Raw genomic sequence first — 17,859 nt, 5'->3', positions numbered from 1 at the left:
AAGAAATGAGGGAAGTGCAAAATACACTCGAAGGTGGAGGTTAAAGTCTGACTTTTCTTCATCTGTGGGAGTAGATGTTTTATTTTGACATCATCTGTTGAAAGCTCTGCTAACTTTAATTACACCGGACAGCAGGAGTTTTTAAAGTTGCGCTGCTGTCAGCAAGATACTGACATCCAAAATAATGCACTGAGATACAAATTTTGGTCCATATCACCCAATCCTTCATTTTGAATTGTGCTTCTTGAAAACCTACAAGAAATAACAAATATATATCCAAGAAAAGGAAAAATGAATTTGTTGCATTTGTGGAATAATGGCCCGGTCACATGGCACACGATGATTCCTGAATGAAGGAAAAAAAGTAAAAACATCACAAATCGTCGAGAAAAGGTGGATGAATGAGCTTTTGACTTTTCCCATCACTGAATAGCCTGCAAATCAAGAGCGCAAAAGGAACGAAAGAGGAACAAAACGAAACCGAAGCTAACATTGATGTCCATGCTTTAAACGAAATCCGCCTGGAGTCACTGCTGGAGCAGTGTGTGTCTGCATCCTGCTCTGCATTCCAGGACTCAGAGCTGGGACAGAGCTCTGTAGCGCCTGAGTCCTGGAGAAGCTGCAAAGAGAAGCGCGCGATCCAGCCCACTGTGGAGATCTGTGCGCACATCGGTGGTTCCACCTGCTCTGGTTGCTCGCCCAGAACAACAGAGGGATCAACTCCATCATCAGAATCCTTACCGCCTAGTTCAGACTGACGACACACTGCACGCTCCGTCTTGCTCCCAAAAAAAAAAAAAAAAAAAAAAAAAAAAACACACAACACCACACACACTAAATACTCCACTAAAATAATACACACTCCACAGATGCCAAACATTTTTCAAATACCAAAAGTCTAATCACTGTCTGTACACCCAAAATCCGTGCATACTCAGCGTTTTTCGTGTGTCGCTGTGTTCGTAGATTTGCTTGCAGCTGCGCATGTTTGCTTTTAATGTATGCGTACTGTCGTGTGTAGCCCTTGCCGCACCCCTGCCTACGTTTTTTTTTTTTTTGCATTGTAGAAATGAGCACCATTCTCAAAACAGCAAAGAAAACAGTACTCTTTTTTCCAGATGTACAGCGAGATGCACTGCTTCCTTGTAAGGGCTGGGAACATCGCAAAATTCAGAGTCCTTTTGTGTCTCCCCCCCCCCACAAAAAAGAAAAAGTAGAAAATATTTGCATTTGAAGTCACAAGCAAACTTAAAACCTCTTGTCTCCTTTTTCAGCATTGAGTGTGAGACAGAGGGAGAGAGATATAGCGCTGTCTCTCTGCCTTTTTTTTTCAAAACCCTGGTGTTTTTGATCACCAATCAAAGCTGTTCACATGCAAATGTCCGCTGCTGCTGAAACCTGTTTCATACTTGATGGTCAAAGTCACGCTTCTGTAAACTGCTGCCTGGTTTGCACAAACCGAGGCAGTTTTCTCTCAGAGATCACAGCAGATGACACAAAGTATTATTACGTCATGACTTCACGTGATAATGACAACATAAGCTTTTGACGCATATGAACACATGTACACACACACACACACAAAAAGCAGAACTGTCAAACTGTCAAATTTTACAACTTAAAGAAACTCTGCACTAAGAAAATGATCATTCTTTAACACACATACTTTGGTCCACTGAGTAGTGTGCAGTCATGAGTAGTATAAATTAGCCCAGTTCATCCGAGTGCAGCGCACATCAAAACATTTATTTGATGGGTGCACTGGAAAAGACTGGAGGCACTATTCCATGTTTTGTCACTAGCCATAATGCATTGCTACGAAACGGTGCATCCACTCAAAAACACTGAAAGAGTTCCAGTTTGGCAGCATGCTTTACTGTCATTTCATTGAGTAGCCCAGTAAGAATGTGGTCAATTAAAGTTATTAGCAGCTGCAATTTGCTTTGCTGACAGTCCCCTAGATCTTAGGATAGCTATACTCCAAGAAAAAAAAATTGGGGGCAATTTTTTTCTAAAGAAGTCCTCCCCCAAACGGGAAATTTTATTCTATTCTAAAGCCTGACAAAGCCAGGGACAAAAGACTACAAATTAACTGAAGACAGACGTCTTATATGGGTCACATTTTCCCATTTCCTGCGGCAATATTGTATGTAATGGCCCTGTTAAATAAACATAAAAATAAAAAGAAATAAATGTGAAATGTTAGCATTGAAAATGTGAACCCACATGGAGAGAAACATAGATTATGAGATTCTCAAGGTTGGTGCCACCTCACTTCAGCGAAGCGGCCAATCCGAAGGCAAGAATTATAGCATAGGATTTTGAATAGAAGGTGTTAATTTTCTGGTGGAGCTACAGGGGTTTTTTGTTTTTGTTTTGTTGGGGGGGGGGGGTTAGAACCCCGCGCGCCCGGCGCTGGAGCCGCCCGTGGTTAGTTTACTGTTCGCAAGAAAACAAACAGGCCAACGGACACAGATTACTTGCAGACGATGAAGAGAAGAATCCGTGTGTGACTATAAATCCCACAGTTCGTGGAGTTTGAGTTTATTGATCTTTCGCGGCGCCGTTAAACCGCAGCGAGCTGAAAAACAAAAGATACTGCAGGTCGCAGCGTCATTTCTCAGAATGGCTGCTCCCAACACGATTAATTCAACATTTGTAGACATTTCTCACACGAAAGTGTTCAAATATTGTCCAGAAGTGCCTTTAAAAAGCAAATAAAGAGAGACGCAGTGTAATGTACACTACAGACGCCATTTTAAGAATGTGCGGAACACAACTCGAAGCCTGCCTGCGTTTTATTATTATCATCATCATCATCATCATCATTTTTAAAAGTATCTCACCTTTTCACACAGTGTTTTCACTTGGCCCTCCGTCAGCTGCTTGCACTCGTTGAGCTGCTCGATCCACTGATCGAGTTCTTTCGTAAAAACCTTTTCGTCCATTTCTCCGTTATCGTCCTCGTTATTTCTGGTCACAGACACGTTCGCTAATTTCACTCAGAACTCTTTTCGTCTGTTCCTTAACAAAACTGGAAAAAGAAAGCCCAACAACTCCGCAGCCGCTAAAGGTACCAGTAGCTCTGATTCAGCTGAATTGAAACGCAACACAGGAAGGAACAGACGTCAGTCTTTAATGTACCACCCTGAAGAGCGACGTACAGCTACACGCAGTCAACCGTGCCGCATCCTGTTTGGAATTTCAAAATAAAAGCACCCGCTTTCACCTTAGAACGGGTCTGCTGTGTTTTTGTCTGTCCAAGGTTTTCCAGTTGACCCAGACTCCACTGCGAATTCGATTCCTCTCAGAACTAAAGCAAACAAGAATGGCAGAGGTTTTGTACGTGATGGACCTGCGTACCTGTGAAATTTTGCTCAAAAGTGAACATTTTGGAACCCAAATTCAATTTAATTGCAGTTAATTGTTGTTGTTGTACGTTTACCCACGATATTAACTAAAAAAAAATAGCACCACAAACATGAAGAAACACCACTGCCATACAATAATGAAATGCAACGCACACAAAATGCAGCCTTGAGCAGCGATCATCATCAGGTCGAAGCAGCTTGTGAACTCTTGGACCCATTGTTGCACAGTTGATGAATTGTGGTACTTGGACTATAAATCCTACTGAGAATCTTCTTATGAGTTCTGATGAGATGAGGAATTCCTATACAAGATAAATGGCATAGGTAACATAATTATTATGCAATTCAAACAATATACTTTATGTATTTTAAATAAATACTGTCATTATTATTGATTTAAAGTAATTATATTTTATTAATCCTAAATACATAAAGTTGAGGATTATGCATTTCAAATAAATAGGATTAATGAATATACATCATATAATGTTTATTTGGTAGGTTTGTATTAAAATTATCTATAAAAAAAAAGAAATGGGAATTTGTTATGTAATAAAATTACATAAATCTGAAAAGTTAGGGCAAACATTTCTGAGAGTGTGGTTTAGATTAAAAATAAAATCTATGAACAAATCAGGTAAAGTTTATTGTTGGTTTAAGACCTGTTATAATGCAAGCCCCTCTCCAAGCAGAAGCAGAAGTCTTTATTTTGGTGTTAATTTACTGTCACCACAAATCCATTTTCCTTCTGCATTAGATGTGATAATAATATCCCAGCTTGGGATCATGTTTTAGAAACTGACTTACATGTACGATACATTTGGGGCTGAAACATTGTACCGATGGGTTTGGGCCTTTAAAAACCTGTAAGATGAGTATTTCTGCGTCTCTCTGGTTGACGGTGTCTGACTTGACACTACAGAAGCTCTTTATGACACAAATAGCAACAGAGACGGGCTCTGCCATTGGTTCAGCTGGCTGCTTGCTCTGCACTGTGATTGGTCGACAGCTTCATAGAGGAGTTACAGCAGACGCTACAGAGAATAACATCATCTGTCTCTGCTCTGACATTTAGCTTGTGACTGTGACATCATTGTTTGGAAAGTAGGCTACCGGACAAAATTTCAGCGCATCAATCAGCGACGTTTATTGATGATCAATCAAGAGAGAGGGGGGAGGTTACGGGATCACCTCCATCTGTCTGTCTGTGTGCGAGATGTCTCAAAAAGTAGAGGAGAGGTTGAATTCGAGTCAGGGAAGAGTTGAGAATATTTTGTGAGCGATCACAACATTTCTTTTTGTCAGTTTTTTCTTTCACTTTGACATCACAAATCACACATCTCATAATATGTACACACACACACACACACACCTGTACCTGTGTGGTGGTGTTAGTGTCTGAAATGTGTAAATATGCCTCAGGGACTCTATAGGACTTTATTTGATTTGAATGCAGATTATCTCAAATTAAAGCTGACAGTCTGCACAAATCTTAGTTAATTACTTTTTTGCTAGACCCAGTTGTTATCCACTACACCATGTAATAAATAAATCATTAAAATCAAATGCTTAGTTAGTGTCAAAATTCATTTGGTCCAAACAGATGAAACATACTTTCTGATTGATTGGAGCCTCTATGGAAAGCACAAACATTCAGCTGTTAATACACACACACACACACACACACACACACACACACACACACACACACACACACACACACACACACACACACACACACACACCATTGTTCAAAGACTGAATCAAAATCAAATCTGCTTTTAGGGCCACTCACTGACACACACACACACACACACACACACACACACACACACACACACACACACACACACACACACACACACACACACACACACACACACACACACACACACACACACACACCGCATGTTGATTTATAGTCATCATTAATAGAACCTCTTAGATCCTTTTGTACTGCAGCTCCTTGTGACCCTTAATTGGAATAAGCAGTTGAAGATGAGTGAGTCAGATCCTTCTGTAGGCAAGATGAAAAGACAACATGAAACAGTGCAAATATCATCAAATTAAACAAGAGTTTTTTCTACTAAAGCTGCAATCCTACAGGTAAAGACAGACTGTTTAATAATAATAATAATAAAAATGTCAGATGTTAAATATATACAACTGAGAAAAATGAAATAAATCTGCAATGATCTTTAGTTTGAATTCAGAGAATAGTGTCCTTATAACCAAAACCTACCATTAGAGCAATTAAATGGACTGCATTTATATACGAGGGTAGATCGAAAAGTTCTCAGCCTCACCTAGAAGGCAGGGCAGCATCTCCAAATCTATGATGCAGGTGTAAACTATTATGCCTTGTATGGTTCTGCACTAACATTCATGCGTCTGTCTTTATTTATTTTTAGGTGAGGCTCTTTGAAAGTCTTCAGATCTAGTGAAGATCCAAAAATGGACACAAAAGAAGCTCATGTGGTGATTAAATATCTGCATAAAAAGGGCATGACACCCAAGGCAATCCATGATGACATGGATTGCCATTGACACTGAGTCGGATGATGACATCATTAAGGCTGTAGAGTCCTACCTGAAGGACCAAAATGAAGCCTTCTACCATGAAGGCATCGGAATGTTGGAGCACTGCTGGACAAAGTGCATTGAGGTGAAGGGGGACTATACTGAAAAATAACCAGGAACTAGGAGTATCCTGACAACCCTTCTTGGTGAGGCCGAGAACCTTTCGATCTACCCTCATATATCCACAGTTTCAAATTGCATAAGTCAAATGGTGTCCACTTTATGGTCTTCTCAAAACATTAAAATTACTGTTCTGGATGCTCAGAATGCATCTGAGCTTATCTAGAAACCGTTGGCTTCTGGAGGCCTAAAGCGGCTCCCAGACCCCAGGCCTATGGGCTTCGGCCCTGCAGGCCTCGCACTTTGTCCCCCCCAATTTCTAGTTCTAAATTGCACCCTTGCTCCCCTTAAAAATAATCGGAAACAGTTTACATTATGTTTCAGTTTGAATTCATCATATTTGTAGTTTCATAGTTATTCTCTTCTCTGGCTCTGAAGTCAAAAGCCAGAGAAGGTGATGTGTACTTTCTATCTCCTTCATTTTATCACAGTTAGCTGTAGAATCAGCACACACCAAATCTATTCTGCAGTTCCGCCAGTCATCCGCACTGACTCTCACGTCATTCATGGAATTATTTGTGGGTTCTTATTTGTGCAAATTTGCCGTTACATCACCCATTGTGCATAGGTCACCAAGTGTTGGAGGGGGCTCCAAAATATCCAAATTAATGATCATCATAATCATAATAATAATAATAATAAGGCAGCACTTTAAATAAAAATGCAGTTTTCTCCTCCATCAGATGCTATCTTATGCAATTTTAGTTAAAAAGATATTGGATTAGCGTGTAGTTTCCTTGTGAAGGATAATGCACCTCCTCTGTCTGTCGGGCTGCACACACACTCGTGTGTGTGTGTGTGTGTGTGTGTGTGTGTGTGTGTGTGTGTGTGTGTGTGTGTGTGTGTGTGTGTGTGTGTGTGTGTGTGTGTGTGTGTGTGTGTGTGTGTGTGTGTCAGGTGCTGAGTCTGTGACTGAAGTAGCATTTGGAGCCATCAATAACCACAACCAGGTCCAGACTAATGCACAGGCTTGCACAGTCTGAAGACCAGGTGCCCAAAGTCACAGGGGGGCCACACCACAAATCAGCATCAATCATTTACAGTTTCCACATGCCGCATGATGTGTTAACCGAGCGGCAACCTGAGCCTGCTATATAAATGAGGTGGACGCGGCAGTGTAGTATGTTGACTGGCCGATTGAGACTGGCTCCAAAACAGAGCACTTTCCCATAGGCCTCCATGTTAAAATGTCCAACTTTAGAGCAGCATGTTTACAGCCTGGTACAAAAATGGTTTTAGTCTCTTTAACCAATTTCTGCCTCTGTGACAGCTGTACAGGGGGGAAACTCTTTTCGACTTAGTTTAAGATGTTTTAAGCCCTAAAATTCTGTATAATTGGGGTGTGTGGTTGCTTTGATTGACAGCCACTGAGTGAAGCATCTCCGCTTCTCGTCTTTGGTTCATCATCAACCATCATCATCATCAATTTTATTTATATAGCGCCAAATCACAACAAACAGTTGCCCCAAGGCGCTTTATATTGTAAGGCAAGGCCATACAATAATTACGTAAAAACCCCAACGGTCAAAACGACCCCCTGTGAGCAAGCACTTGGCGACAGTGGGAAGGAAAAACTCCCTTTTAACAGGAAGAAACCTCCATCAGAACCAGGCTCAGGGAGGGGCAGTCTTCTGCTGGGACTGGTTGGGGCTGAGGGAGAGAACCAGGAAAAAGACATGCTGTGGAGGGGAGCAGAGATCAATCACTAATGATTAAATGCAGAGTGGTGCATACAGAGCAAAAAGAGAAAGAAACACTCAGTGCATTATGGGAACCCCCCAGCAGTCTAAGTCTATAGCAGCATAACTAAGGGATGGTTCAGGGTCACCTGATCCAGCCCTAACTATAAGCTTTAGCAAAAAGGAAAGTTTTAAGCCTAATCTTAAAAGTAGAGAGGGTGTCTGTCTGCCTGATCTGAATTGGGAGCTGGTTCCACAGGAGAGGAGCCTGAAAGCTGAAGGCTCTGCCTCCCATTCTACTCTTACAAACCCTAGGAACTACAAGTAAGCCTGCAGTCTGAGAGCGAAGCGCTCTATTGGGGTGATATGGTACTATGAGGTCCCTAAGATAAGATGGGACCTGATTATTCAAAACCTTATAAGTAAGAAGAAGAATTTTAAATTCTATTCTAGAATTAACAGGAAGCCAATGAAGAGAGGCCAATATGGGTGAGATATGCTCTCCCCTTCTAGTCCCCGTTAGTACTCTAGCTGCAGCATTTTGAATTAACTGAAGGCTTTTCAGGGAACTTTTAGGACAACCTGATAATAATGAATTACAATAGTCCAGCCTAGAGGAAATAAATGCATGAATTAGTTTTTCAGCATCACTCTGAGACAAGACCTTTCTAATTTTAGAGATATTGCGTAAATGCAAAAAAGCAGTCCTACATATTTGTTTAATATGTGCTTTGAATGACATATCCTGATCAAAAATGACTCCAAGATTTCTCACAGTATTACTAGAGGTCACGGTAATGCCATCCAGAGTAAGGATTTGAAGTATTTTATGACAAACACCTGGAATAATCTGGCTTGTTGGTGAAGCGTCGTAACGGGTCACCACACTGTTGCAGCTGACACACTGAGTCAAACTCTCGGATTTAATGTTGTATGCTAACGGCGTTAGCACTTTTACCAGCTGTCAGTAGCTTTATCCGTTAGCTCCACTTATTGAGAAAATATGCGGCTCATAACTTTTAATGTACACAACAAAGTAACCCATTAGGAGAACCACAGCATAGTCCCCAAAATATGATTTAATAAACACCCAAACCCAGGTTAGGTGGGTGGGACTCTGTGAGAGGGGCATGTTCAGGTGTCTTTTGTCACATGTAGAGCCATGCACATCGCACGTGCCACCCCTTTATGCATTTATGAGGCTGTCATTTAGTTTCTCTGAACATGGCGCCATACAGAACATAGCCGAGGCACAGGCTTCATTTGGGCTCTTCAGGGTTTCTATAGAAAACCAATGGGTGACATCACACAGGCACTGTCCATACAGTCTACCAAGCAGCAGAGTTCATCTTCATATAACCTTCAGTTATACCTTTACATTCATGCTAAATGAATTGTTTAAAATATGATATTTGATTGATTAACTGAAATGATCAATGGGGTTTTTCATTCGGGTTTTAAATTTCAAACGGCAGATTTAAAAATGAAGATCATATTCATATACAACCCCTGGCAAAAATGATGGAATCACCAGCCTCAGATGATGTTCATTCAGTTGTTTAATTTTGTAGAAAAAAAAGCAGATCACAGACATGACACAAAACTAAAGTCATTTCAAATGGCAACTTTCTGGCTTTAAGAAACACTATAAGAAATCAGGAAAAAAATTGTCAGTAACGGTTACTTTTTTTAGACCAAACAGAGGGAAAAAACTATGGAATCATTCAATTCTGAGGAAAAAATTATGGAATCATGAAAAACAAAAGAACGCTCCAACACATCACTAGTATCTTGTTGCACCACCTCTGGCTTTTATAACAGCTTGCAGTCTCTGAGGCATGGACTTAATGAGTGACAAACAGTACTCTTCATCAATCTGGCTCCAACGTTCTCTGATTGCTGTTGCCAGATCAGCTTTGCAGGTTGGAGCCTTGTCATGGACCATTTTCTTCAACTTCCACCAAAGATTTTCAATTGGATTAAGATCCGGACTATTTGCAGGCCATGACATTGACCCTATGTGTCTTTTTGCAAGGAATGTTTTCACAGTTTTCGTCTATGGCAAGATGCATTATCATCTTGAAAAATGATTTCATCATCCCCAAACATCCTTTCAATTGATGGGATAAGAAAAGTGTCCAAAATATCAATGTAAACTTGTGCATTTATTGATGATGTAATGACAGTCATCTCCCCAGTGCCTTTACCTGACATGCAGCCCCATATCATCAATGACTGTGGAAATTTATATGCCTCTTCAGGCAGTCATCTTTATAAATTTCATTGGAATGGCACCAAACAAAAGTTCCAGCATCATCACCTTGCCCAATGCAGATTCATCACTGAATATGACTTTCATCCAGTCATCCACAGCCCACGACCTTTAGGTGTTAATGATGGCTTTCATTTAGCTTTTCTGTATGTAAATTCCATTTCCTTTAGGCGGTTTCTTACAGTTCGGTCACAGACGTTGACTCCAGTTTCCTCCCATTCGTTCCTCATTTGTTTTGTTGTGCATTTTCAATTTTTGAGACATATTGCTTTAAGTTTTCTGTCTTGACGCTTTGATGTCTTCCTTGGTCTACCAGTATGTTTGCCTTTAACAACCTTCCCATGTTGTTTGTATTTGGTCCAGAGTTTAGACACAGCTGACTGTGAACAACCAACATCTTTTGCAACATTGCGTGATGATTTACCCTCTTTTAAGAGATAATCCTCTCCTTTGTTTCAACTGACATCTCTCGTGTTGGAGCCATGATTCATGTCAGTCCACTTGGTGCAACAGCTCTCCAAGGTGTGATCACTCCTTTTTAGATGCAGACTAACGAGCAGATCTGATTTGATGCAGGTGTTAGTTTTGGGGATGAAAATTTACAGGGTGATTCCATAATTTATTCCTCAGAATTGTGTGAGTCCATATTTTTTTCCCCTCTACTTGGTCTAAAAAAGTAACCATTACTGACTGCCACAATTATTTTTCCTGATTTCTTAATTCTCAGTTGAAAGGATGTTTGGGGATGATGTTTAATTTTGTAGAAAAAAAGCAGATCACAGACATGACACAAAACTAAAGTCATTTCAAATGGCAACTTTCTGGCTTTAAGAAACACTATAAGAAATCTTATCCCATCAACTGAAAGGATGTTTGGGGATGATGAAATAATTTTTCAAGATGATAATGCATCTTGCCATAGAGCAAAAACTGTGAAAACATTCCTTGCAAAAAGACACATAGGGTCAATGTCATGGCCTGCAAATAGTCCAGATCTTAATCCAATTGAAAATCTTTGGTGGAAGCTGAAGAAAATGGTCCATGACAAGGCTCCAACCTGCAAAGCTGATCTGGCAACAGCAATCAGAGAAAGTTGGAGCCAGATTGATGAAGAGTACTGTTTATCACTCATTAAGTCCATGCCTCAGAGACTGCAAGCTGTTATAAAAGCCAGAGGTGGTGCAACAAAATACTAGTGATGTGTTGGAGCGTTCTTTTGTTTTTCATGATTCCATCATTTTTTTCCTCAGAATTGAGTGATTCCATATTTTTTTTCCCTCTGCTTGGTCTAAAAAAGTAACCGTTACTGACTGCCACAATTTTTTTTCCTGATTTCTTATAGTGTTTCTTAAAGCCAGAAAGTTGCCATTTGAAATGACTTTAGTTTTGTGTCATGTCTGTGATCTGCTTTTTTTCTACAAAATTAAACAACTGAATGAACATCCTCCGAGGTCGGTAATTCCATAATTATTGCCAGGGGTTGTAGTTCATATTATGCATTTGATCAAATAAGATCATTATTAAAGGGGTCATATTGAGCAAATTGGTTATTTAGTGTTTAAGGTTTCATGTGAAACATCTCCATAATCCTACAATTCTGTGACTGTGATCTTAAAAAAATCACCTGTTATAAACAGAAGTTAGGCCTGACACAGCTGGTTTTGGAAATTAACAGTTGAAACCCAGCCTTAATTGGGGAGGGAATTTGAGACATGCTTTGTCCCCTGTTTACAATGGGGTACTCAGGTCAAAGCAATTTCAGTCTTTTGTTCATGGTAATGAGTCATTTACGTCGTCAGGAGAGGTGTCAGTCCCATCGTTAGGAGGGACAGCTGCCCTGTCATTAGGAGGGTGCTAACTAGAGCACAATAGGTGCTAATTAGAGCAATTGTTAGTCAATAGCCAATAGCAGTCTGCCTCTCCGTAGGAGGGGTCTAGTAGGTTTAAAACTCCAGCTTTTGCTGGCTTCTGTTATTCTTCTTTACAAGAGTACAAGAGTCAAGACAGAAGTCAGACTATCAGAGCGACAATTTTAGCTGAGGAAGCTTCTGTGATTAGAAGTGAAACGTCCTCGCGTCAAGCAACCCAGTCCAGTCGAACATTCAAGCTTCTCTACTATGGAAACCACCTGGACAACTGAGAACCTTCACAGAAATGTTAGCTGCAATGCTTATTGCACTGTGAACAAATAACTAAAGCTCACCAGTAGTTTTGTATTAGGTGCACATATTGGGCCAGCACATTTGTAGATATTTAGAGAATTTATTTTTATTCTATCCTGGCAAGACAACCCAAATTAATTACATTTAAGGCACCCAAATGGCTAGCAGTGGCCCTTCCAGATACAGCTTTCTGCATTATGAGAAGCTTTTTGCCTCCTGGGGTGCCCTGCAGGACGGTGACAGTGCAGCCAGTTTTACATGACGTGAGCATTCAGCAAATCTTTATTCTCCACATCAGTGTTCCATTGCGTTGGAAACAGCTTCATCCAAGCTGTGCACTGTGACTCTGAGGAATGAACAGTTACAAAACAACTCCACACACCCCCATCCCTGTGCATGCACGGGGATGGTCTGAGAGATGGTTTATTTTTAGGGTTTAACCTGACGTCCTGCTGCAAGTACAAACAAACAAACAAATAAATACACTCCCTCTCTTGTGTGATGTAATCTGCACTTTCCTGTTCATTGTTTTCATTGTTGATTCAGCCACGTATGCGCATTTAGTACATGTGAATCCCACATTGAGCACCTACTGCGCGTCCACTCATTTTAAAGAGACGGGTGACCTCAACATCCACTGAAAAATAGGAAACCTAAGGAAATTATTTGAATTTGTTATAGACAATCAATTATGTTTCTCCAGGTGTTACGTTCTGAGATGCTGGTGCTTTAGTACGACATCTAGAGGCACTAAATCATATCTACTAGGCCTGTTATAGCCTTTATTTATGCATGTGCTTTTCTCACCAAATGTCCACCTTTGCAAGTTGTCAACAAAGCTAAGACAGTTTAAAGTCAAGGGATTACACAGTTTGCTGTCTTTTATGGGGCAGATTTATGAGAAGCCACTTTGTCTCCATTGGCAATGGTCCCGAAAGTTTATTTGTAGTTATGGGAGTGATGACATGGTGACTGCTGTTGTATAAGGCAGCATGCAGGTTATTCAACACAGGAGTGGACGGAGCCATTGTGAGCACAAAGCGGCCGTTAAGGAAGCGTCACATGGCTGCAGTCCATCAGCTGGCCTGTGGCGCTCTGCCTACATCTGCTAATGCCCTTCAAAATAGAAATTTAAATTCTGCCGGTGTGCCAAGGTGGTTCAGGTAAAAAGCCTGCTGTAACACCGGCCAGGCCGATGTAGGCCGTGTGTTTGATCTTGATGCCAAGCTGTCAGGATGACATGACAGAACCAGCTTCAGAACATCAACATCCAGGAGGCTGTTTGTGATACGGCAGAGGAGATGATGAGGATGATGACAGCTGGATTGTTTGGGATGGATGATGGATGTTAGTGTTTACCACTCAGAGGAGGAAAGAATGATTCATAACACTGGTAGAGAGTGGGGGAGAGGAACACATGCTGGACTTCTCACAATACATCATCAGGTGAACAGAACATTACATCGGTGGGGCATCATCAGGTCACCTGACCGATAAACCTCTGTGCACGCATCTATCTATCTATCTGTCTATCTATCTGTAAATACACACACACACACACACACATATATATATATATATATATATATATATATATACACACACACACACACACACACACACACACACACACACACACACACACACACACACACACACACACACACAATCTACACATTAGGTACTTTTTACAAGCATTATCATTCGCAGTATTTTTAGTGTTGGAGGACAAACTAGAATTATCCTTCAGTATTTTGCCTCCTGGATACTTGAAACCATGACAACAGCAAGTTATTCTTACCTTCTACGACCTTGAGCGCCATCTGCTGTCCATACAGCAACACCTCAGGCTGCCCAGGTTGAAGATACTTCATTAAAGCAGCAGGTTAAGAAAAAGCTTGAAGAAGTACATTAATAAAAACTAATTAATGTGAATAAGGCTTTTCCACTGTAATTTGTTCATCACAGTTTTCTAGTGAATTAAAGCAGCGTTCAGAGAGGACGTACTGTCACAGCAGATCTGATTTGGGTTTGTTTAGTACAAATTTTAGACACTTAAAGCACAAGTTGTGGTTCCTGCCACAACTCCACATTATGGAGTGGCAAATGGGCAGGAGTGGTCAGGAACCGGGAACCTTGTCTTCTGGAAACAAAGACACTTACATTTCAATGAAGCCACAAACCAAATTCCACTCTTTTGTCCACTCTAGTGGATAAACCATGTAAATGGACGGCATCACATTTTCATAGTCAAAGCACTTTACAGTGATCACACACACACGCACGCACGCACGTGTCAGGGTGCGGTCATGCTCGGCACTACACACTTGGGGAATAAGGACTGTTGAATCAGAACCATGAAATTTGTTCATGATTGCTGACCTTTCCTCCTAATCAGTGATGTTTGATCCTGAATGCTGCCCTTTCATCCTGACCATTTATGTTTTTTATCCTGTTTGCTGACCTTTGACCCCAATCGCTCATCTTGTCTTTAATCCTGACTGTTGGCCATTGTTCCTGATCATGCATCTTTGATCTTGATTGTTGATTCTGATTGCTGACCTTTGATCCTAACCATTCTGGTTACTAAGCTTTGATCCTAACCATTCATCCTTTATCCTGAACTTTAATCTTGATTGCTGGCCTTTGATCTGTATCACCCAACTTCAATCCTGATCACTGATTCTGATTGCTGGCGTGTGAGCCTATTCACTGACCCTAGAGTCTGATTGCTAACATTTGACTATAAACACTCATCTTTGATCCTAGTTTTTCATCCATCCTGACCTTTGATCCTGATTATAGTCCTGTTTTTTTTTTTTACATCCTGATTCTTTTAATCCTGTAATTAAGATCAAAGTCCAAGATTAGAGGCTCCCTGGTCTAATGATCCATGAGGATTTAATGAGATTTTCCTGGACTCAGTGCCTGAAACTCCAAGAAGTTAAAGTGAAACTCATTCATTCTCTTTTGAGATATCATGATGACGAACAGACAGCAACATAACATCCTTGGTGGAGAGTTCTCTTCATGTCTTTCAGTTTAGATTTTTTTCCCAGACACATTGATGAGAAATGACCTGAACTCATTTCATTGACTCAAAAGATGAGTTTATTGGATGTGAAGCTGGTGGCTATACTGTGAGGGGCAGACTTTCATTTAGTATAGAAAAAGAAATATTCTTTTATTCTTTTTTTCTGTTTTTGTATTTCCATGACATACAGGTTATTTGAAATTTGACAATTAAATTAATAAATTCAAATTTGATCCATCACTGGTTGTAGCCGCCTCACCCACCGCTGTGAGTTGCATGCCAAAGCGGGCACGCCCTCTTTGACTGTCAGTCATTAATATACATTGGATGATTCTGGTTTACAAAATTCTTATTGGTCTGGTGCCGACCTATTTATCCAGTTTACTTCAGAGATCAGAAAGCTGTTATGCTCTGCGCTCTAATGACATGTTATGTTTTGTGTACTTTGTGTCTGTACTGAAGTGGGAAAGAATGCCTTTAGAAAGAATGACCTCAGATTGCAATGTTCTTCAGTCCAAACTGAAACAGCCCAGACTGACTTCCTTGAACACCTTCCAGTCTATTTTACAAGCTCGTGAATGGGATTATTCTGTTCAATGCCTATGTTTCTAAATCTAAATCTGCTTGAGACATCATATGCACTATTATTATGACCAAGATGACTGTATTTTATTATCACCAACAACCTCATGTTGATGTTTACCTGTCCATTATGACGTGTGCTGCTGCCTTTCTTGGCCAGGTCATCCTTGTAAAAGAGGTTTCGATCTCAATGGAATTTCTCTCTGGTTAAATAAAGAGCATTATTATTATATACATGTGTTATCCACAGATTCATGACAAGCTAGGAACAGGATCAAGAAAACAAATAGTACACTTGAAACCCTTTACTATCTCAGACAATATGTTCTTGGTAAGCAATGAAAAAAAAAACCCCTATAAAATCCTCAACTGCAAACTTTAGACAGCATTTCGATTTTTGGGCCCAGCAAGCTTTGTCATTGTATCAAACAGAAATTTCAAGTTGTGCTTATTGTCACTAATTTAGAGAAACAAGCTGTCCTAACATTTGACAGAGCATCTTTACACCCACCCAAACAATCGTACCACCTTTGATAAACTTCCCAACCTTTCATGATGCCATACATGCTCATGTTGTATCTGAGAAATTTCAGCTTTCCAGTTAACCTTGGTGTCTGTTATTGATGGTACAGCCGTCTACTTTTCACTGGTGCAATTTCATTCAGCAATGTATGTAAAAATGAACAAAGATCATCGGTAATGTTATCCACCAAGGTGTCCTTTCCAGTGCAGGGGTAATTCACTTATCCTCAAAATTTGTCAAAATTTTTCCTAAATTTCTTTAATGGTATTAGAAAGTATAATATGAAATATAAATGGAAGCACACAATGCAATAATGTTGAAATCTAACTTTATTTATGGCAAGTCACGCATATTGAAAACCAATATCTAAGTACCAATTTCATATATTTTGAAGATTTTATCCTCCTATACCACAAACCACAAACATGTATCCCACACTAATGAGGTATATAAAGGTAGAATTGGGAATATAACATATACCAATAACATATAACTGGCAAGTAGACAAATAACAAATATTTAAAAATAATGGAATCAAGCAGAACTACACAATAACAACAGACAAGAAGTTATGGTACCAACTCATATGGTATTCAAACAACAGCATTCATACCTTACTAAATACATTTTGAAAGATAATAAACAATTAACCATTGATAATTGGCATACATGTAAGTGAATAGCAGTTACTCAATACTTGGTAATACTGGATCTAATCAGGGGTACAATACTATAACAACAGCAAACATCTGTTGCGGCATACGCCAAAAACTTCTGTGACTCCATAGAAATCTTGCAGCTTCCTCAAATCTTCACCTTTAACAGGTCTTTGTTTCTTTGGTGTGTTCTTTTTCTTACAAAAGTCACACAGTATGAATTTAGCGATGTTGGTATTCCCAGTGCTAACTATCCAAAATGGCCGTCTGTGGAATTAGTTGCTGACACACCAAAATGGAGCTGGCAGGGTATTAGTACAACCTGGAACAATCCTAAATCTTCTGTTGGTTATTCCTTCACATATGCAACCTACTGAACTGTAACAATTTTAATTAAAATCTTCTATTATGAAAATGTCACTCAGGCTTAGGCAGAATGACTCCCTTAATACCACTGTTTTTGTTTTTGTTTTTTTTTTTTACCAGAGGTATAGAGTGGTTAAATTACAAAGAATTGTCATTGTCTACATTATTACATAACTTTTTAATTACATTTTTTTTTTTCCATAAGATGTTCAACCACCAGCAAAACCATCAAATAAGTGGCAGGTAGGCAACCATAGTCATTGGCGTACATAAAAGGCAACTCTTGAGTGCAATTTTGATAATAATAATAACATGTAGCATCAACATGTTCATGAGCAAATCTTCAATCACTGATATGGCACCTACAAGGTTGTTCCAAAGTGTTATAGAGACATCACGTGGGATGTCAGGTTAATTTATTAGAATTTTTTCTGTTCACCTCTTTTACGTACAGTTTCGAGGCTCCGGTATAGAACATTAGGAACATTTCTTTCCTATAAGTAGATGTCTAAAT

General features: G+C 39.9%; 1 protein-coding gene across 1 annotated transcript in view; it reads right to left on the bottom strand.

Annotated features, from left to right (window-relative positions):
* Positions 1–17,859, bottom strand: part of ppp2cab (protein phosphatase 2 catalytic subunit alpha b) — a 54,672-nt gene that overhangs the window by 28,461 nt on the left and 8,352 nt on the right. Inside the window, exon 2 of the mRNA XM_034177962.1 lies at positions 2,847–3,024. Within this exon, the coding sequence (XP_034033853.1) occupies positions 2,847–2,948 (102 nt within the window). The 5' untranslated portion in view covers positions 2,949–3,024. The remainder of the gene's footprint in view (positions 1–2,846; positions 3,025–17,859) is intronic.

This window comes from Thalassophryne amazonica, chromosome 9 (genome assembly GCF_902500255.1).
Source record: "Thalassophryne amazonica chromosome 9, fThaAma1.1, whole genome shotgun sequence".
Taxonomy (NCBI): Eukaryota; Metazoa; Chordata; class Actinopteri; order Batrachoidiformes; family Batrachoididae; genus Thalassophryne; species Thalassophryne amazonica.
Note: the sequence above shows the minus strand (reverse complement) of the source record. Positions and strands in the feature narration are given on the sequence as shown.